At 34.6% G+C, this 23146-nt stretch overlaps 1 protein-coding gene across 7 annotated transcripts in view; it reads left to right on the top strand.

Moving 5' to 3' along the window:
• Positions 1-23146, top strand: part of EVI5 (ecotropic viral integration site 5) — a 219898-nt gene that overhangs the window by 131662 nt on the left and 65090 nt on the right. For 5 of the 7 annotated variants that reach the window (XM_036998073.2, XM_036998077.2, XM_036998078.2 and 2 more), the window contains 4 exons: positions 4997-5131; positions 7519-7659; positions 8741-8899; positions 17795-17941. In XM_036998073.2, the coding sequence (XP_036853968.2) occupies positions 4997-5131; positions 7519-7659; positions 8741-8899; positions 17795-17941 (582 nt within the window). The remainder of the gene's footprint in view (positions 1-4996; positions 5132-7518; positions 7660-8740; positions 8900-17794; positions 17942-23146) is intronic. The other 2 variants (XM_036998074.2, XM_036998079.2) reach the window with 1 other exon arrangement.

The raw sequence follows: 23146 nt of genomic DNA, 5'->3' as shown, positions 1-23146 counted from the left end.
GAGAATACCCTCACATGTTTAATCACCTAGAGTAATGTTTAATCTGGGTACACCATACTCTAGTCAACTTGACACCTAGAAATAACATCGTAAGTCCAACCCTTGTCAATTTGGCACCCCCCTTAAACCATGCCTAGGCTCCTCTTAAAGACAATTACAACAATGTCATAATTCTGTCTGATGTGATAATTATCCTGTGCACATCCCAAAATGCATCAGTGCCTTCCTCAGAAGAGGAGGTAAAGTCCTTGAGTAATGTTTTCTCTTCTCAATATCCTGCAACTTAAATATCACTATGATATAAAATTAACAATACTTAAATACTGTGATGTAAAATCAGGGCATCTTACATTACATAATAAGGGAATAAGAGGAAAGAAAACATATTCATAGTAAAATAAGGAAATAGTCTTGACATTTACAGTTCTCATTTCTGTAACTGGTCACATGGTTGCAGCTAGTATTGTATAACTGCCTTCTTTCACTACCTGCTCTATATTGCCCTTCCCTTCCACAGGTACTTTAGTGGGTCATGTTTCTTTGCGTGGTGGGGTCACCCAAACCTTCATCCCTGAAGGGTCTGGGCCATTCGTAATCCTTCCTGGATTAGATTGTAATTTTTCATTGACCTTAGGCACAGGGTATGATAATAATAGGAGATACCCTAAATGATCCCCTATATCCCAGATAAATTCTTCCTAATCTACATTGTGGAGTTATAGTCCAATTTCCTTTGATAGGATCAGTCACCCCAGCCAGCACCATTACTTCCTACTTCGTCTATTGATTCAGAGGCATAAGGTTCCCAAAGTGGCCAGTAAGTCTTAACTTCCAGGTTTGTGGAATCATTGTATCCCTGGTGGAAGCACTCCTCCCTCTGGAACTAAGACCTCTGGACCAGCAGGGTATAAAGTCACAATGCAAACATTTTGCTGCTGAGTCACTAAGGGTAGTAGTAATGTTACTCTCATTTCCACCCCTTAATACCTGGATCTGTAAATCCTGATTGTGGGGAAAACAGCATCATATATTAATGCTGACTGAGAGCTGACATATTCATCCTCCTGTAGAATGTTGCCCCAGCCCTGCAAGGTATTGCCGTCTGGCTGACACTAACTGAGGCTTCATACAGCCATTTCACTGTTCTGACACCCAGCTGCTTTAGGATGTTAGGGAACGTGTAAGACTAGTGAGTTCCATGAGCACGGTCCCCTGCTGCATTACTTTACTTCTTTGAGGTAAATTCCTTGATCAGAAGCAGTGATGTGTGGAATACCATGACAGTGGATGAGGCATTCTGTAAGTCCATTGATGATAGTTTTCATAGAAGTATTGCATGCAAGGCAAATCTGTATACAGAGTAAATGTCTCTTCTAGTAAGAACAGGAACAAAATTCTGCCCCTTTCATGATGGAAGATGTCCAATGTAATCAGTCTGCCACCAAATAGCTGGCTGATCTCCCTCGGGAAATGGTGTTAGGTCAGGTGCTCGGTGTTGGTCTCTGCTCCTGTCAAATTGGACACTCAGCTCTGGTCAAAGCCCCAGTGAATGGAAGTCCAGGTTGATAAGCCCATGTATATCCTCCATCCCTGCCACTCCTTGTTCAGAAGTCCCTGTGACTCCTTGTTCAGCAGCCTACTGGGCAGTGACAGGGTGGCTGAGGAAACAGGCTGACAGGTATCCACAGAGTGGGTCGTCCTATACAGTTGATTTTTTATATCCCCTGTGGAGGTCACCCTTTGGCAAGCATTCACACAGAACATTAATCTCTTCACTTTTTTAGCCCATTCAGAGAAGTCTGTCTACATGTTTCTTTCCCAAATTTCTTTGCCACCAATTTTCCCTTCCTCTATATTAAACCAAGGAATGTCCAGCTTTCTAGTTCACTCACTGTGTCTGCATTTCAGCCAACCAAATGCTAGAGCCTTTTCCAACTCCCTAAGCTGCAGCACTAAATGCAGAGTCTTTGTTTAGTAGGCCCATATCAATATTAAGAACGGATGCCAATGAGAATACTTTTTGTTCAGTAAAAATGAATGTGGATATAAGGGATAGGGGTAATTGCTGTAGAGAAAAATTGATAATGCGGTGAAATTGACTTTGCGGAGTTAGATTCATTCTGAATACTTTAGTAAAGTGTATTAATGCTTGTATAATGTGTTTGTGTTAAGCATGGAATCAAAACTTATGCAGGCTGAAAACACCTACCCAGGCCAGGTGTAGGGATTGTAAAAATGCCCTCTGTGCGTTACAACTTACTATGAAAGGTAACATAATATTAAATAATACCCACTGCACATGCTGTGAGCTAGTAGGGGTGGGGTATATGTAAAACTACTGCAGTAGTCTGAAGAGATGGGGGCATGAGTAAAAACAAGGACAATGAAGGTGGGAGAGGAGCAGACAAATCCGAGAGATATCTGGAAAAGAAAAAGATTTTGTTGTTGAATTATATGAGTTGAATAGAAAAGGGGAAGTTTTGACTTGGTCAGTTGTTAGATGGTGGGATCCTTAGCAGAATAGTGAATACATGTGGAGGAAAATGTGGGGAATTCAGTTTTGACATGTTGAACATGAGGTGAATATGAGGCCATCCAGATGGAGACCAGCAGAACTTGTGAAGATCTGGGCTGAAGATACGAACTTGAGAGTCATCACTCTCTATCCATGCATCTGTCTCATTCTCAGAGTTCCATCATGTTATGTTCCCTCCCTCCTCCTTCCTGTCCCAATCTCCTTCCCCTTTCCTCTTTTTACTATTTTCTCTGTTATTCCTTGGTGATTTTGTCCACTGTCTATAGAGACTGTATACAGACAGTACCTATTATTTATAGGCAGTGTCATACTGCCTATATATGCACATATAGACTGTATTAGACAGTGGGTGAAATCACAAGATTAATCTACAAAATAAGGTTAATGGGAAGATTGAGAGCACACAGTATTGAAACCCTGGGGACTACTGATTGATACATACCTGTAAACAAATACCTATATGAAGTAGTAGAATTGGCAGAGAAGACAGAAAAGATAGGCAGTAGAATCATGGAAGAATAACAGCTCAAAACCTAAGGGAGAAGGAAGTTTTAAGTGAGAGCATCAGTTGTGTTAAATTTCATAGACTGGTGAGGGTAAGAGCTAAATCAAAGGGCTTTCCATTGAATTTTTATATTGTTAATGGGTATTGATATCATTAGTGATTAGAGCAACTTCATCAGGGATAAGGACTAAATCTAGTTTGTAGTGGGTTGAGGAACAAATGGGAAGCATTAAAAAAGAAATGATGTGTACACTATAGAATTTATAATTTATCCCTTCAACAGTAGAGGACAATTAGAAGTTGTAAGTTTTATTGATGAAAACTTATTCCCAATATTAGTACAGTTTTTTGTGCTTGGTTTGATCAATTGGTTTATATCAGATCAATGATTCCCTTCATGCCATTTGGGTCTGATGGATGCCTAGGGATCTCCTAACAGAGTCTTAATGAACAAACCTGACCTGCAGTTGTCAGGGCTTTGGATTAAGGGCAAAAAAACTCTAGTATTACTCATAAAATAACTATGATCTCATTAAACAAAAGTTATGACACCCCTAGTTTGGATGTAGTCATTCCAAAGAGTGCCTTTTCCAAACTATTTGGTAAGGTAAGTATTTGCTAAGGTGATGTATCTGTTGCAGGTGTATTTTTATCCAAATATTGTTTTAATAGTATCAGAAAATTACTAGGAGAAAAAATGTGCAACATTGAATTAAAGTCCTCATTGCTTATTAATAAGTGAACTACTGTTCATTTAAAAATGACATCTTTTTGGATTACTGAGGTAAGGATAAAGGTGTATCATGTGCTTTAAGTATCTAATAGTTTTTAAGTAGAGTTTTACTTTGACATCTCTTTTGTTTCTCATGTATTGAAGAGTAAAAGGAACCATGGTTATGCTACTTCAGTAGGAGATTATTGTCTGACTATTTTGGAATCTTGACTAGTCATTTTTTCTTTACTACGTGAATTAAATATGAAATGATAGTTTACTTGAAGTCTTTTATAATGGTGAATTAGGTATCTTTTTGCTTTTTTAGAATAACTTTGTATAGAAACTAATTTAGAAAGGAGTTTCTTAAATGGCTGCATTGGTATTCACATTATAGAGAAGGAAAGAAAATGAAAAGGTTCCACTTCCATGGTTCATTTCGTGCAGCATCTGTTTTTTCTCTGCTTCCAACAATCACTTATCTTTAATTTTTTACACATATCTTTAAAGAGAAATCTGTATTTCTACAAATACATTTTTTGAGGGATTTAAGATGGTTTACATTATTGTGGATGCCTTGTTTTTCTATTAAAATAGAATTTTCAGTAAATGTGTACTTGTCCTCTGTAGTCTATAGTAGTGCTGTCCAATAGCAATGTAATGGGAGCAACATACGCATTTTAAAATGCCATATTAAAAGGAGTAATTAGTAATTACAGATAAAATTAATGTTTTTGTTTAACTCAATGTATTCAAAATATTATTTCAACCTGTAATCAGCATAAAAATTAATAATGAGGTGTTTTACATTTTTATTTCATATTAAGTCTTTAAAATCCTGTTTGTATTTTATACTTATAGGCCTCTCTCAGGTTGGACTAGCCATAATTCAGCTCCTTGGTAGCCACATGTGGCCAATGGTTATGCTATTGTACAATAGAGAGTCAGAACAGATTCTTAGTATTTGGATGGATACATAGGTAAAAGGAGGTATTTGTCTTCTGTGAATTGGATTTGATTAGTGTAATAACCAACCCCCAATACCCAATAATATGATCATTTATATATATGTCAAATTTGGACTTGCTTATTCATTGGAATGTTAATTGGAGGGAGATAAGCTAGAAATACTGGGTAAATGGAATTTTTACTGTTTGGTTGCTTGTAGTAACTATATTTTATAATTACATTTATTTTTTATTATTATACATGTGAAATTTCAGTATATGTCTATAACTTGTAGCATAAATGCAGTTCCATCTACAGTGAAGATTTTGTGCTACAGCTAGAGAAGGAGTTGGTCCAAGCCCGTCTGAGTGAAGCTGAGTCTCAGTGTGCACTCAAGGAGCTGCAGGATAAAGTCCTCGATATAGAGAAGGTGAGAACAACATGGATGCTCTCACTGCCAAATCAGAGGGGACATGTGATAAATATTACTGAGCAGTTAAATTGGACTTGGTGTTTTTACACATTAGGAACTTTCCAAATTAGGTACTAAGAGAGGAAAGAAAAAAATATAGAAGATTTCCAATTACTCTTTGTTATAGCCATACTACTCAAAACACCGTATTTAAGGAAATTAGAACCCTTATAGAGGAACACAACTAGGATAATTTTGATATGAATAATATTTAGTGTTGTTGAAGTAAAACTTAGGGGATAGAAATTAATCATTGTCTTCAAATATTATATCTTTATCTATAAGAGGCAGGATATGACTAAATCATAAACATTTCAGAGAAAATTTCATCTGAGTGTAACTGTTACATCTTAACCAAGCTACAACAAGCCAGCATAGGATATACAGGAAGATCTTAGTCTGAGATATACTTACTAAGGAACTTTAAGGATTAGGTAAGTAGTGAAAATAAAAACGCTTTTAGGTTTCTGAGAACACTTAGACTTGAGAGTCTGTGTTATAGATCTCACTCTGAATCTGTTTTTGCATCAATAAAATCATTGATGGCTTGAGTTCTGTGTTGAGTTTGTTCCTTTTACCCCTAGGTAGTATCTAGCTATTGAATCAAAAGCTCATAAATAATGGACATTGAGAGCCTCAAGTTGTTCTTAATGAATAGAGGAGATCATAACTACAATTACTAATGGAACGCTTTTGCTAGAAATCTGCTTGCTGTTTTTATATTATTTTTGGAAAAACTTGTTCTTTGTTGAGGAAAAAGCCAGTAAGAATGCTGTAAAAAATGCTTAATAGAATATTTGGTCTCTAACAGGTGTATTCCGGGCTCCATATTTAGATAAGAGTCTGGATCTTTCAGTTTTGAATATGTGGTAGAAAGAAATATCCTTGGATCCAATTTAAAAATGGATTTCTTAAGTAGCTTTGTTGGTATGCATATTGAAGAGTAGAAAGGAATTTGGAAGGTTTCGTGCTTCCTCTGATTAACTTCTTGTAGGATTCTCTTTTTGTGCAAATGTAGTAAATTTCTGATTTGTAATTAAGAAAATATTTGAAGTTCATCATAAAAATGTATAGTTGCAAGAATAATTTTATTGCATCATCTCTGTGGGCTAAAATCTTCATGTTCACCATGAAATATTTTAGAGATAGAAAATTTCATAGATTCAGGACTTGAAATCTCAATAGTACCTCAATTTACCTAAGGAGCTTCTACCAAGGCGTAATTTAGGATCTCTTGGTCACTCACAGACAGGGCTACCCTATATCCTCAGCTGTGTCTTTCAACATGGTAGGAGATTAATCTAAATTTTGTATCCTGGAAGCAAATATTTAGATCACTTTGGCATTAATTTCTTACTGGTGATATAAATAGTGACTAATGTACAGAGATTTTACACTCGTTTCCAAAGTGACATGCTGAGAAAATACATCAAAACAGATTTTCGACTATTCTTTTGCATAAATCTTTAAAATGTAAACCATGTTCATGCTTTGCTTGAAGTCCTAATCTGAGGTTAATAAATGTATTACCATGTTGAAAAACATTTTTAATCCTATTGCTCCTTAACTGGTTAGTATTTTATTAAACAAAGAAGAGTTAGACTTTCTGTGACCTCAAAATTACCTACAGTTATCCTCAGACATCCCTGGTGTGAGTGTAAAACAGTGCAGCCACTTTGGAAAAGTTTGACAGTTTTTTAAAAGTTATTTGTATAATTACCATCTGATACAGCAGTTCTGCTGTTTGGTATATACTCAAGAGAATTAAAAATATACATCCACACAAAAACGTTCACACAAATGTCCATAGCAGCATTATTCATAATAACCAAAAAGTTGGAGTAACCCAGATTTCCATCAGCTGATGAATGGATAAATAAAAGGTGGTATATAAATGCAATGAAATATTATTTGGCAATAAAAAATGATGAACCTTGAAAACATACTAAGTGAAAGGGGTTAGTCATAAAAGACCAATAGTGTATGTTTCCATTTATATGAAATATCCAGAGTAGGCAGATCCACAGAGATGGCAAGTGGATTAGTGGTTGCCAGAGCTGGGGGAAGAGGAATGTGGAGTGACCACTAGTGAATATATGGTTTCATTTGGGGTGATTAAGATGTACTGAAATTGGATTATGGTGATGGTTGCACAACTCTGTAAACACTCTTAAAAACCTCTGGCTAGTATACATTAAAAGGGCAAGTTTTATGGTTTGTGAAATGTATCTCAAAATTACATAAAATTAAGTACAATTACATATGGGACAAAATAACTCTTACTATATATGCTGTATTTTAGTACTTGAAACTTAAAATCCTAAATTAATTTTTTTTTGCTTCAGAGAAATAACTCCTTTCCTGATGAGAATAACATTGCAAGGCTTCAGGAGGAACTCATTGCTGTGAAACTGAGAGAAGCAGAAGCTATTATGGGTTTGAAAGAACTTAGGCAACAAGTCAAAGATTTAGAGGAACACTGGCAGGTATATCAATATATTGTATGCTTTTTAAAAAGAGGGCAAAATCTGAACACACAATTTGTGTGAGTTTGAAGTACCCGATGACCAACACTAGAATTTGAGTTTAAAGTGGAAAAGGTACTGTTTAATGTATAAAACTAACACATTTGTTAAAGTATTTTCAAGCCATTTTCCCTTTATAATTCTTGCAATTAAGCAAGAGATAAAAGAGGGATCAAGTTGTATTTTTGTTGTTATACCATTGTGATTTATATAACTTTTCTCAACTATATGAAATTTTTCCTTTATATAATACATATTTCTTCTCCTGTTGATACTAAACCCATTGGTCAGTATGACACATTGGAAGGATGACACCAATATAAATTTGTCTGTATATTTGTAACTTTTGAAAATTGGTTACTTCACAAAATAAACCAGTTAGCTAGTTATATGCCCACAAAGTTTATTCACATATGAGGGAAATTGTTGACAAGGAACAAAAAACCAGAATCTGTAAAACAGAAGGGAGAGAGGGAGGGGGAAGAAACTACACATTATTACAGAGTAGTGATTTGAGTTTGAATTTGGGGTGGGGGATGCATCTAGTAAAGACAGAAATTAGTCCTTGACATTGCTATGGCTTTTTTTTTCTTCCATATAAAGGCAGTAATATAAACTGGAAATTAAAAATGAAACTGATCCTTCACCATGGATATTTTGAGAATGCTGCTGTTCCAATATTTCTTCCTTAATTCATGAATGGTCCCATTTTTTTCTTTTCTTGGTATTTCATTAAAAATAATGTGATAATTTCTCCTTAAAAAATTAGAGTGAGAATTTCATTTTTAATAATTAATCCATAGTGTAAAAAATTTGAGTTATATATGAGTTTGTAGCCCAGATCTGCCATTTACTAGTTGTGTGACTTTTCTGAAGTTTATCACAATTTCCATTTTCTTATTGATATAATGAAGATAATGCCTAATTTTAAGATGTGTATGAAGTACTTAATATAGTACTGGGCCTAAAATAAGTTCTCAGTAAAGTTAGCACTCACTTTGATACTAGGAATATTTATCACAATATGATTTTTTTGTTTCAGCGCCACTTAGCTCGTACTGCTGGGAGGTGGAAGGACCCTCCTAAGAAAAATGCTATGAATGAGTTGCAAGATGAACTAATGACCATTCGACTTAGGGAAGCTGAAACACAGGCAGAAATAAGAGAAACAAAACAAAGGATGATGGAAACGGAAACACAGGTATGATGGGAAAGCCTAGTAGCTTTAACCAATATCATTAGCAGATCAAAAGTTTATGCACAGATTGTACCATCCATAGAATATAGCTAAAAGGTGGACATAGGAAACTGTCTGCAATTTTCTAGCCCAAATGAAAAGGGCTAACAGTGGTATTCTTTGATATGAGAGATTTAATCATCTTTGACCCATTCAACAAAGTTTAAGCAATTCATAAAACTGTATTTGACTTGGTTGCCTTTATGCACAGCTTGAGGGAAAATATTCATGTTGAGCAAAATTTCTCCATCTTGACACTATTAACATTTTGGACCAGATGATGCTTTGTTGTGGGGTCTGGCCTGTGCTGTAGGATGCGAGCAGCATCCCTGGACCTCTGCCCACTCGAAGCCAGTCTCACCGCTGCCTGCCTCCCACCCTAATCCCAGCCAGGCTGTGGTGACCAAAAGCATCTCCACACATTGCAAAACGTCCCATCGGCAGCACAATTGCCCCTTGTTGATGGCCTCTGATGTAGAATATAATGTGAATGATGCTTTCTGAAGTTGTGTAATGTGACTCTGAACAGGTAATTCCAAAATTACACTTATTTCTTCTTGAGTCCCTGTCTTAAATATACTTGACTTAAAATCTGTAAACTCCTTTTTATGAAACCCATTTGCATTATAAAAATACATTTGGTTTTTATGTGTTAGATTTGTGTGGACTATATTTTGTATACTCTGTAATGTTATTTCATTTTCAAAATAGTCAGTAGGGGGCATAGTTAACTCATGTATCATTCTGTATACCTGTGTGTGAAATAGTCATCCCACTTTGAACATGCTAAATGAATATGTAAATCCTTTAGAGTAAATATGTCTTGTTTTACATTGTTCAAAGGTATTTCCATGTATTTTTCATTGTAATTAAAGATTAACAGTAAGATTATTGTAGAAATCTAGCTTTTATAATAGATAGTTTTATTTTTATAATCAGATTTTATCTCAGCATAGATACTAAAGGTGCAAACACAGTTTTTGAACCAGTGTTCAGGTTTTACTTTGAAGTTGTACGTAGATGAATGAATCAAATTCAGAAAACATGGTTTTGAGGAACTTTTGCATACAAAACACTGACCAGCCACCAAAGAACTTAGCAGTAGAGAAATCAGTCATGCACAAACTATATTTAATGTAATTCACTATATGAGGCAATAGATGTTAACTATAATTTATTGTGGTGATCATTTCCTAATAAACATAATTCAAATCATTAAGCTCTATACCTTCAGCTTATACAGTGCTGTATGTCAATTACATCTCAGTAAAACTGGAAAAATAATTCAGAAATTTGGTAATTAAGAGAGTTAGCTGAAATTGCTATGGAGAAAAGCAGGGTAATATTATTTGAATGAGGTGGTTTAGTGAAAAGCTTCCTAGGAAATTTGTATTTGAATTGTGCCTGATTAGTGAATGTGATTTTGGGTGGATTTTACTGGAGGAGGGATGGTGTAAGGCACTGCTTTCTAAGTGGCAGTGCTTGAACTGGTGGTGACCCATGAAGTTTCATTGCAGAATGAGAAAAATAAATAAAACGGCATGCTGTAAGACTCTGAGGAGGTCCATTTAGTGACTATACCTTAGTCAATTGAGAACTCATACCTCTGAGATCTTTCCATATGCTGGTTTTCACTATTGCAGACAGCGCTGCTCTGAGCTACTTGTACCTGTCTCCTTGTGGGTATCTCTGAGTCTCTTCAGTGTAGAGGTTCTTCTGTTTTGTGTGTGCCACAAACCCCTGTGGCAATCTGGGGCCTATGTGCCCCTTCTCAAAATAATGTTTTTGAATGCATAAAATAAAATACATAAGATTGCAAAGAGAACCGGCTATATCGGGGTAAGTTACCAAAATACTGAAAACAGACAAGTTTGTGGTACAGGAAACACACACACAGAAAGATACACAACATATTCCCATTGCTGGATTCAGGTCTTTAATATTTTATATTTTTGTATGTGTTAGATTGTTCTATAATTTCCTTTTGTGGGAGACTCTTATCTGGTTTTGGTACCAAGGTTATACTAAGCTTGGTAAATGAGTTGGGCTGTATTTTCTTTTTCTGCTGTAAGAAATTTTATATATGTTTGGAATTACCAATTACTTGAATATTTGCTGAAATTTATTCCTATAAACAGTCCTGTTTTGTTTTATTTTCTGGGAATAGTTACTATTGATCCCAGTTGATGGGTTAAAGGTCTTTCAGATTTTCTGTTTCTTCTTAAATCTGGCTTGGTAAGATATGTTTCCCTAGGCAACTATCCATTTCATCCTAATTTTCAAATTTTTCACTTATGATTGTTGTTACAGTGAATTTATTACTTAGCATTTTTTATTCTTTTTTTCCATACTTTTTTGGCTTTCTTTGATTGCTTTGAGTTAAGCTGTTTAGTAGTGTCTTTGATATTTCCAAATGTGTAAGTTTACTTCATCAGTAGTTCACAGCCTTATTTTGGTTTAATTGCATTGTGGTCACAGAATGTGGTCTGTTGAATTTTATTTATGTTAGATCAGACTTCTTCATTATATTGTTTGTATCTTCTGTGTCCTTTTGTGTGTGTGTGTGTGTGTGTGTGTGTTACCAGATCTTTCAAGTACCAGATCTTTGCAATTTTGAAAAAGGCTGAAAATATTCTGAGCCCCTTTTAGAAGGACATAAAAATTTATAATTGTTATATTTTTGTAGTAAAATGAATTTTGATATATTGACCCTTTTTATCCTTAAGGATGTTTTTTATTTAGTCTGTTTGTCTTATAGTTATGCAAGCTATTTATTGTTTAGTATTTTTCTTATGTATCTTCTTCCATCCTTTCAATATCAAACTGTTTAACCTGTTATCATGTCTGACAAACAGCATATACATGAATACTTTTTAGAACCCAGTCTGACAAATGGTTTTACACATATACTAAATACCACTGAATATGAATATACTAAATATATGAATATACTAAAAATCACTGAACTGCATGTACACTTTAGATTAATTTTATGATGTACGAATGTTTTCTTTTTTCAGCACTTTAAGTCACTCTTCTTGTAAGCAATCATTCAAGTCAGAATTCTGTTGTTAATTCTCATAAAAAATCCAGTCTCATAGTTTCTTCTAGCTGTCATATTCAGTCCATGTTTTGTGATTCTGTTTGGATTAATATCTGTCACCTTGCTAGCTATATTTTTGGTTCCATTTGTTTTTTTTCTTTTCTACTTTCTCTTGGTTTTTTGGGGGCATTTATTGTGGTTCCACTTTATCTGCACAATTGACTTCTTTATTTATACAGCTGAAAAAATTTAGTGGTTGCTTTCAGTTTTATAATATACATCTTTAATCACAGCTTACCTGCAAATAATATTTTACCCTTCACACATAGAATAAGGTCCTTACACAGTATATTCCCAGTTCTTCCTCCCATCCTTTTGTGCTATTGTTTTCATGTATTTTACTTCTACATGTAGTACAGATATATGCGCTATTGGTTTTTGCTTCAGCCAATAAGTTATCTTTCAGGAAAATTTTAAAAAATTTTAATTAAGTATATTTTCTCTTCAGTTATTCCATTTAGCATTCTGGTTTTTTTTGTTTAGACCCATGTTTCAATCTGGTATTATATTCTTTCTGCATGAAGAAATTCCTGTAACGTTTTTTTTTACTGCTCAGCTGCTCGCAGTGGGTTCTCTTAGCAGTTTTTGTTTGAGAACATACTCTCCAATTTAAAAATATGTATTTGCTGGGTATTGATTTGTGAACTGTGGAGTTTTTTTCCTTCTTTTTTCAACACTTTAAGCTATTCTTTTTGTCAGCAACCATGCAGGTCAGAATTCTGTTGTAATTCTTATATTTGTTCCTCTGCACATAATCTGCTTTTTTTTCCCTCTGGCTGCCTTTATGATATGACTTGATTTTTTTTTTCCCTCTGAACTCTGGACCTGTTTGTGTCTCTCATGGGATTTGGAAAATTCTTGGTCTTGGTCATTATTTCTTCAAATATTTTTTCTGTCCCATACTCTTTTCTCCTCTTGGGATTCCACTTACACATACATTAGATCGTTTGATGTTGTCTGACAATTCATGAATGCTCCCTCTGTTCTTGTCTCCCGTTCTTTATTTTTTCTGTTTATGTTTCAGTTTCTAGTGACAGAAATATTTCTACTGACATATAATTATGTTTACTGGTTCTTTCTTCTACTTTGTGAGTTGTCTGATAAGCCATTGAGGACATTCTTCACATCTATTACTCTTTTTTTCAGGTCCAGCATTTCTATTTGATTCTTACAGTTTTCATTTCTCTGCTGATATTACCTATCTGATCTTACATGTTTTTCACCTTTTCCTTAGAGCCTTTAGTAAATTCCATCAGATAATTTCTATGTCTTTATCGTGTATGAGGCCGGTTCTATTGATTGCTTTGTCTCTTGGTAGTGTTTTGTTTTTTTCTTTCTTTTAACTGCTTTGTAGTAATTTATTGAAAACTGGACATCTTATGTAAGACAGTAGACTAAGGCAAATAGTTTTTATTCCTGGAAATGGGTACCATTCCTTCTGCTAAGCCTTTAATGTGGGGGATTTAAGTTAATATAGTCAGGAGTTGAGCTGGGTTTGAGGTTTGTTTCTGTGGTTACCCTCATTGCACCACAGGCTTCAAATTCCTCTAGCATTATCTTTCTTTTAGATTGGGGGCTGGTTTGCCAAAGGGTTTTCTCAATGTCTGTAGGTCTTCCCTTTGCATGGCACTTGAGAGGTCAGTCTCTGACAGTATTCCACAATTATTTGTTACAGGAAGTTGAAGGGCAGTGTTCCCTATTATTCTGATAAAGCCTTTGTCTTAGGCTCAGTCATGTTCCTGGATCTGAGGTGTTTGGCCTTCTCAGTGCTTGTGCCCTACCCCCAGTTTCAGGCCTAGGTCCAGAATATACTCCTGCCCCTTCATCAAATGCAGTGCTTGCCCCAGTGCCCCAAGGGCAACAGTGTTGTAGCCCTGAAACCTTTTATGCCCTAGAGGAGACAGACAAGGCTTAGTGCCCTTCCTTTATTAGCTGCTGTTCTCTTACGTCAGGCCTAATCCATGTAGATCTCTTTCTCAAGGCTCTCATTGGTCTTTTTTGTGTACCTGTTGGAGCTCATGAAGAAAAACAGTGCAAGAGCTGGTGGACTCTGCTGTCCGCCCTGGGCTATACACTTTCTAGCTAACCAACACTTGGCCTCCACCAATTTGATTTTATTTTAGCTGAATTATTTATAACAGCTTCTGGCTGCATCTGCCCTGTCACTCCTTAGATTTTGGGCTAGCTGATTGCCCTCTGACCTCACCTTTCTGGTTTCAACAAAAATCATGAACTTAAGAGTTTGGCTGGCCTTTTTTTCTTTTTTTAATTGAAAAGGTAAGAACAATGCTCTTTCAGACTTTACAGTCCTATCAGAAATCAAGTCTTTACTATGATGTATTTGAAATTGTTTTATTTTGTCCTTTCAATTTCTTACTTTTTTTCTTGCTTTTCCTTGAATTAATGTAGATTTTTATATTAGTTTGATTTTTATAATTCCTTTCTTTTCTGTTAGTGTTTATTACCTGAAAAAATTATAATGCTTACCTGACTGAACAAAGTCTTGAGTTAGTAATTATCTCCATCTTCTAAACTGTTAGAGCCTTAGGAGAACTTCCTGTGCTCATCTTCCATCCTTCCCCTGTTACTGTTATTGTTCTTTTTTTTTATACCTCCAAAATTATTAGGCATTATTGTTGTTTTATGGAGTCAGTGCCTGTTTGGATTTGTTTACCTGTTTACCAATTTTTTACTCTTTTTTCTTTTATTGAGCAATTTCTTTCTGGTTCCAATCATGAGTTCTAAATTCTCTCACTTCCTTAAATGTACTTTCTTCTCACTGAGTATACTCTTGTAGAATGAAGTTTATTTAAGCATTATAAGTTTTTCTTATTGAGATATCTGCTGGATATTTTACTTTCTTCCTTCTCAGATACTCACTTTTGCCCTTGATTTGCCTCTTCTTTCCTTTTAACATTCTAAGTTTTGTTACTATGTATCTTGGTGAGGATTTATTTGTATTTACCCTGTTTGGGACTAAGTACTGCTTCCTGAACTGTGAATTCACGTGTAGTGGTTTTTTGGTTTGGTTTTTTTTTTTTCAGTTGTAAAAAATTCTCAACTGTTATCTCTTACATCACATCTGAGCTTTACCCCCACCCTGTTTTACCCTGCAATCCCTATTTGGTATGTTTTGTACCTCCTTATCCTCTTTTCTATCTCTCTTGACCTCTTCTAAGACACTAATTATTTTTTCAATGTATCTAATCTCCTATTTGATATTTTAATTGGATTTTCAATATCTATGTTAATTTCTTTAAATTGTATTTGGTTTCACATTTGCTGAATGTTTTTTGACAGTGACTATTCTTTGCTTATGTTTTTGTTTCCTCTTTTAATGACTAATTATTGTAAATATAAATTATTTAATATGAAGTCCTTATGATTTTTATCTAGAGTTCTAAAAATCTATTCTTGCTGTCTTTTTGTCTAATATTCCTGAGCATTGTTTAATCAATTCCTGAGCATTGTTTATTTGTGAATGTTTTATAGTTTTGGATCATGGACTTGTATTCAGGAGTTCAGGGAGGAGTTCTGTCTGGGAATTCTTTGCAGCTTTTGTTGAAGGTGTGTCCCTCTGAAGTGTACTTATTTTAATAGTAGCAGGTAAGACAATAAAAAGTTGTGGAACATTTGGAATACATTACCAAGAAGGTCAGTTATTATAGACAGACAGTGTTCATTGATTGAAATTAAGAAAGAAGAATAATACAGAGGATAGCCTTAGAAAGGAGACATTTTTTCTGAGAGTCAGGAAGTAAACCTGAAGATGAAGAAACCAGGAAGTGGTAGAAAGTTTTGTTGCTTAAATCAGTTAGATGATGCAGATTTTTTTTCTTAAAACTGGAGGCAGGGTCATTTTTGTAGAGTAAGGTAAACAGATATAATAATACCAACAATGTAGCATTTATTAACTATTAAATTTCAGGTGTTGTCTGAGACTCCTTTCATAAAGTTTTCTCCTATGATTCTCACAGCACAGCCTTCAAAGTCAAGTAATCATCTGTGCTTGTACCATGTACTGAATTTGATGGAATTAGATAACTTGATGAAGGCTGAAGAACTGTTAAATGAGGAACCAGACTTCACTTGTCTTTTGTTATGAAAATCTCTACTGTTTTATTAGAATAATTTGGGGCTGAGAAATTTCAGGCTGGGTCAAGCCTGAATGAGAAAATTATTTTTTTTTGGTATCATTAGTATATACTTACATGAACAGTGGTTACTAGATTCCCCCCATTATCAAGTCCCCACCACATACCCTATTATAGTGTCTGTCCATCAGGATAGCCTTAGAATCACTACTTGTCTTCTCTGTACTATACTACCTTCCCCGTGCCCCACCCCCATATTATGTGTACTAATCATAATGTCCCTTTTTCCCCTTATCCCTCCCTTCCCACCTATCCTCCCCAGTCCCTTTCCCTTTGGTAACTGTTAGTCCATTCTTGGGTTCTGTGAGTCTGCTGCTGTTTTGTTCCTTCAGTTTTTGCTTTGTTCTTATATTCCACAGATGAGTGAAATCATTTGATACTTGTCTTTCTCTGCCTGGCTTATTTCACTGAGCATAATACACTCTAGCTCCATCCATCTTGTTGCAAATGGTAGGATTTGTTTTCTTCTTATGGCTGAGTAATATTCCATGTGTATGTGTACCACATCTTCCTTATCCATTCATCTACTGATGGACACTTAGGTTGCTTCCATTTCTTGGCTATTGTAAATAGTGCTGCAATAAACATAGGGGTGTATCTGTCTTTTTCAAACTGGGCTCCTGCATTCTTAGGGTAAATTCCTAGGAGGGGAATTCCTGGGTCAAATGATGTTTCTATTTTGAGTTTTTTGAGGAACCTCCATACTGCTTTCCACAATGGTTGAACTTATTTACATTCCCACCAGCAGTGTAGGAGGGTTCCCCTTTCTCCACATCCTCGCCAATATTTGTCATTGTTTGTCTTTTGGATGGTGGCCATCCTAACTGGTGTGAGATGATATCTGGTCTGTGTATTTTTTGCCATGTCCTATAATTATAATACATTAAGTATCTAGCACTTACTGAGTTCTTACTGAATATTAAGGTTTTTTTACATGTATTATCTCATTTAATTCTGAAGACAACCAAATGAGAAATAGGTAGTATTTTTACATACATTTTTCAAGTGAGGAAATAGAGACTCAGAGATGTTAACTAGTTTCCTTAATCACCAAATAGCAAGGTAGAATTCAAAACCAGTCTGTGCGCTCCATAAAAACAGACCATTCTATACATGGAGGAATGTGAAGTGCGCATGCCACATTCATGACATCATGGAGTTTACAGTACAGTAAATGGTTATCATACCTTTTGATCAGTCTGTGCTTTCCTTCTAGAAACTAGAAAGGGGCATTAGATTCATCATATTACTGAATCTACCCATTTTTTTTAACCACATTGCCACATTACCTATTTCAGAAAATACCTTCAAGTTCTGTGGGAACATCCTTATGGTTTACAGATATTTATTGTATAAATAGTAAATTGATCGATAATGAGAGTTTCTAACATGGACCTTATATATTCTTTTGGATGACTTGATTTTTAACCAAGCAGTTTTATAAATCTTTTTTTTAAATTTAACTGTTTGTTGAATAAAATTGACTTATAAGTAATAACATTTCTTTGTAGTGTTGTTGTGGCATAACATTATTGGTAGAAACTTACTAGTTGTTTCAGGTCTTTTTACTATAGTCTGAGTATTTATATTTTTAATTATTAGAACCAGATCAATAGTAACCATCTTCGAAGAGCAGAACAAGAGGTGATCAGTCTACATGAGAAAGTACAATATCTTTCTGCACAGAATAAAGGACTGCTTACTCAGTTAAATGAAGCAAAGCGCAAACAAGCAGAGATTGAATGCAAGGTAAATATACCACTAGCTAGTTGTTTTTGTTAACATAATAATGGTTTTTATGCTTTTTTTGCCCTATCATTATCTTAAAACCAAAAAAAAGCTAGTCTTATTTTCCACTTTTCCTGAACTTGGTTTGGTGGTTGCTTTTAGAAAGGTTAGTTCATCTTTCTCTGGAGTGGATTTCGAGCAGGAAACCTCATCTTCAATCACTTGGTTAAATACCAGTGCAGAAAATTAAGTTAACCAAGTGATTGAAAATTGGTATCTCTGATAATTTTTATTTTGACTTGTAGCCCTTTAAAGCCAGAGCTTCTAGTCTCAATCAAAATGATAGGTAATTTAGAAAGGTAAGGATAACTCTTCTTTGATCAGTACCTTATCAGTAGGCAGTCAATATTGATATGTTTTCTAGATATAGAGAACAAAAGAAATATGTGTGTACCCAGTGGGTTGCAAAAACAGTGTCCATTTCCCATTATTATTTTAATCAGGTTTTTAATTTTTTTGTGGTGTTTGGATTCATAAAACAAAAATTACATTCAAATAAAATTAATTTATAGCAATGATAAAAGAGGGGGGCTAGGGAGTGGGATGAAAGGAGAGGGTAGGGTGTGTGTGTATGTGAAATAACTAAAGAGGTAACTGTAGTCTGAGCATTAGAATGAATTACTAAGGCCAAGTTATAGGCTATTAAAAAAAAAAATCCATCTTTCCATAGTGAGATCATAGGAATGATACCTTTAAAGATTCCAGCCTTATTATTCTGTGATAAGAAACAAGACTTTCAATGGTACATATAAAGCTGTAATTCCATCAACTTGATCTGGTGTCATTAAAAACCAAGAATGAAGCATGAGTGGTTTATCAGTGACACTGAAATCCAGAGATGAAATTACATCCTAATAAATATTCATGGCTATTAAAATTTACACTAACAGAAATCTGTAGAAGTACTGAAATTTGTCCTAACTTAAGAGTAGTCCCTCTTGAAGAATATGATTAGATTAATTTAAAAATAAAATATGAAATGAAATTATGAGTTTAGTTTGTAAAGCTAATATTTGGTTGAGTTTTTATGATACATTGTGCTTATTTTTAATAAAGAACTGAATTTAATCTTTTTCATTATTGGGATAAATTTTCCTTTAACATATGTTGACAACTAGATGTTAATATTGCTCCTCAAATCCTTCACACCTTTTAATCAAAGTAAAGTTTTCCTTGGAAATAAATATTGGTGCATTTTGCTGATGAAAATTGTTTTCTTTAAATTTGTTAAGTAATGGGCTCAGACTCAGAATTTTAGGGAATTTTAAGAGCTGGTATGAGATTTTATTTAATTTTTAATTGTTCATTACTACCTCTGTCAAGTATGTTACAGATGCTGACTCTGATATCTCCTCCTTGTTAAGCTTTATAGCGATTTATTCAGTCTTTTGTAATGCCTTTTGCAGATTTCAAGAATGATATCTGTGTTGTCACCCTAGCAACCTAGTACTTTCTGACTGAGTGTATTTTACCTTGTTATGTGAGAAAAACTTGGAAACAAACCTTACTTTTTCAAGGAAGCTGATACTTCAATTATATAATATAAATCTGATTCATTTAGTCTTATAGGACTATATATTATGATTTCTTGATAAGAAATAAAGCTTATTTTTCATTTATGTAAAATGTCAGGATACTGTTTTTAATATTAACATTGTTTTCCCTCAGTAACTGAATTTGAATATTCCCACTTAAAGATGAAATAGTAAAGTCTATGTTCCCCACTATGAAAATTTAGAACACTCTGAAATGCAAATGTTTTTTCTATGTTTCGCACAAATTCACTTGGAAGCAAAACCTGACTTGAATTGCTGTATGGCCATTTATAATTTTTACTTATCCCATCTGATATAGGTATTTATACTTCACTACTTTATTGTGTTGAGCATTAAGCATACTGTTTCACTATGGATGCTGTCTCAGATCCTGCTGACTATAAGCTTACTAATGGCTTATGCCCTTTATTACTTTTCTAAGATCTAAAATATCTGAAATTCCATAACACACCAGGTCCCTAGGATTTCAGTAATGAGACTGTAGGATTCCTTATGTAAATCTAAATTTGAAGATTATAGAAAGATTTTATATTCTCTGGTTCTATATAAAGAGATACATATATGTCCATGATAAAAGGTTCTTTTACAAACTTATAAAATTGTGTGATAAATACTGTTGATAAAGTCAGAGTATTTTACTATGATTATAATATTGTGCATGTATGGAATAGTGATGGAAGGAAACAGGAAGAATTGAAATCTGTTGCTTATATTTAATGTAAATATTAATAGCTTAATACAAACACTTTTTTTCATAATGTTTTGATTTTTTTGACTGAGTAAAAATGAAAGCATTGCTTGCACTCCTGTCCTCTTTTATCTCATTCTCTTCCTGAGCCTACCACCTACTCCTTTTATTTTTTCCCAGGTAATTGCTTTTATTATTTCCTAGTATGTCCTTTTGGAATTTCTTTTAGGCAAATAACTAGTGAGTAAAATGATATTATTTTTCTTCTCACTTTATTACATGAAAGTTAGCATACTATATCTTCTGCATTTTGCTTTTTTCATCACTATATTTTGGAGAACTTTTAATACCAGTGCTTTAAGAGTCTTCTCATTAGTTTCTAATTTACATTGCTTTCCATTGCATGAATATACCTTAGTATACTTAACTAGTTCCTCATTGATAAGCATGTGAGTTGTTCCAGTATTTTGCTGCTGTAAGCAGTATGTAGTGAATAACCATGTATGCACACTAACTTCAGACACATAATGGCATATGTACACATTCCTATAGGATAAATTCTAATTTGGTCAATGAATAAGTAGATCTGTACTTTTCATAGATTTTTTTCAAGTTACCCTCCTTAAGGTTGTATCATTTTGTACTTTGAGAAGCAGGACATGATGGTACCTGTGTTTTTCATTGTATTAACAAAATATGTAGCCAAGTCTTTTCATTTTAAGTAGAATTTTCATATTCTAGGACAGTGATTCTCAAATAGGGATGGAAAGAGGTGAGCTTTCAGAGAATTATAGTGTCACAAAACAGCAGCAGACTCATAGACACTGAGAAGTGACTAGTCATTACCAAGGGGGAGGGAATGGGGCAGGCATGGGGGAAGGGTGAGGGGGGTAAAGCGCCACAATAATTCGCAATCACAATGTAAGTTGGTCACGGGATAGTAGTACAGCCTGGAGAATATAGTCATTGATTCTGTAACATCTTTCTATGTTGATAGATAGTAACCTCACTAGAAGGAGTGAGGATTTAATAATACGGTTAACTGTTGAACCACTGTGTTATACATTTGGAACCAATATAAAATTGTACATCAATCAATATAAGATTGTATATCAACAATACAAAAATGATAATGTCTGCTTTACATGTTTATCAAATATTTGGATGTCTTCTATTTGTCAGTTACTATTATAGGCATTGGGAATAGAGTAGTGAAGAAGGTGGGCACCATGTTTAGTGAGCCAGTAAGTAAAAAGCAGATAAGGTCATTAATAATGATATACTGTAAAGTGGAAGGTAAGGGGAAATGGTAATTAAGATTGAGTTCCAGGAGCTGGTACCAGAACTGGGACCTGAAGAATAAGAATGGACCATCTCCTGAAGGAAGGAGTATCAAAGAATTGTAGACATACATTAAATCACCAAAATAATTAATAACTATTTGAGAGAACTATTTTGAGGCTATAAAAATGTCCTTAAAGTTTCAGCAACTAATTTTACCAATTATTTGGGGATAGACATGCCATTGTTGGAGATAGATTTGAGGTAATATTAGAGAGAGATTTGATGTGATATCATCAGGTAATAGTACAGGACAGAGGTGCTTGTTTGGGCTCAGGTATTGCAATGTAATTAAAGAGAAGTAGATTCATTCAGTGTCTATTTTTGTAGAGAACCAATAAGTCTTGGTGATTAAATTGCAGAGGGGGTAGATTATGAGAAAATGCCCAGATTCTTGGCTTTTTACTTGATTGATGTAATTTTTTAATTAATTTATTTATTTTATTTTATTTTATTAAGGTATCATTGATATATACTCTTATGAAGGTTTCACATGAGAAACAATGTGATTACTACATTCATCCATATTATCAAGTCCCTGTATACCCCATTGAAGTCACTGCATCAGTGTAGTAAGATGCCAGTCACTACTTGTCTTCTCTGTGCTACACTGTCTTCCCCATGACCCCACACACATCACGTGTGTACCAATCATAATACCCCTCAATGACTGATATAATTTTTAATACAATGTTAACTAAAATTAGAGTAAAAGTTATCTATTGCTATTTAACAAACTACCTCTAAAACTAAGTGGCTTAAAATAGCAGTAAGCACTAATATCCCAGAGTTTCTGTGGGTCAGAATTCAGGAGCAGCTTATCCAAGTAGTTCTGGTTTAGAGCTTCTCGTGAGACTGCAGTCATTTGAAAGCTTAACTGAAGCCAGAGGATAAGGTTTTTCAAGTGCCTCACTCACACAGTTGCAAGTTGGTGCTGGCTTTAGAGAGAGCACTTTCTCTCAGTAAAGGCTGTGAACAAGTGAACACACAATCACAATAAAGTCTGAGTAGTGCTGTGATGAGGAAGAGGTACCTAGGACCCTGTAGTGGCAGTTTAGTGTTAGAATAATAGTGCAAGGAAAGCTAACTAAGCAATGATTAAGCTGAGACCTAAGGATTTGTAGGAGTTAGTGAAGGAAAGGCAACAGACAATTTACTAGGCAAAGAGAATAGCATGTAGAAAAGAAGAGCAGAAGTGAGAAAGAACAGGTTGTTTGAACTGAAAGTTCATTCTAGCCAGAGGGGAGTGTGGTGCAGAACACTGGTAAGATATGAAGCTATAGCAGTGCATAGGGAACCAAATCGTACGGAATCTTGGACACCAGAATAAGGACCACAGACATTATCTCAAGATTTATGGGTTGTCATTAAAGTGTTTAATATAAGGTAGTGACAAGTGAAATATGAATTTTGTTGAACATAGACACAGTGGTGTGCTGAAGCCACCTAGTAAAGCTAGCAAGAACCCATTATTAAATTATCAGGAATTCTGTAACGCAGTTGTTCACAGCCATATGAATGGTTTATTTATATAATAAATTTAAACAACTTATAGCTGAACACATTATTAATTTAAACAAA

Source organism: Manis javanica, chromosome 4, assembly GCF_040802235.1.
Source record: "Manis javanica isolate MJ-LG chromosome 4, MJ_LKY, whole genome shotgun sequence".
Classification (NCBI taxonomy): domain Eukaryota; kingdom Metazoa; phylum Chordata; class Mammalia; order Pholidota; family Manidae; genus Manis; species Manis javanica.
Note: the sequence above shows the minus strand (reverse complement) of the source record. Positions and strands in the feature narration are given on the sequence as shown.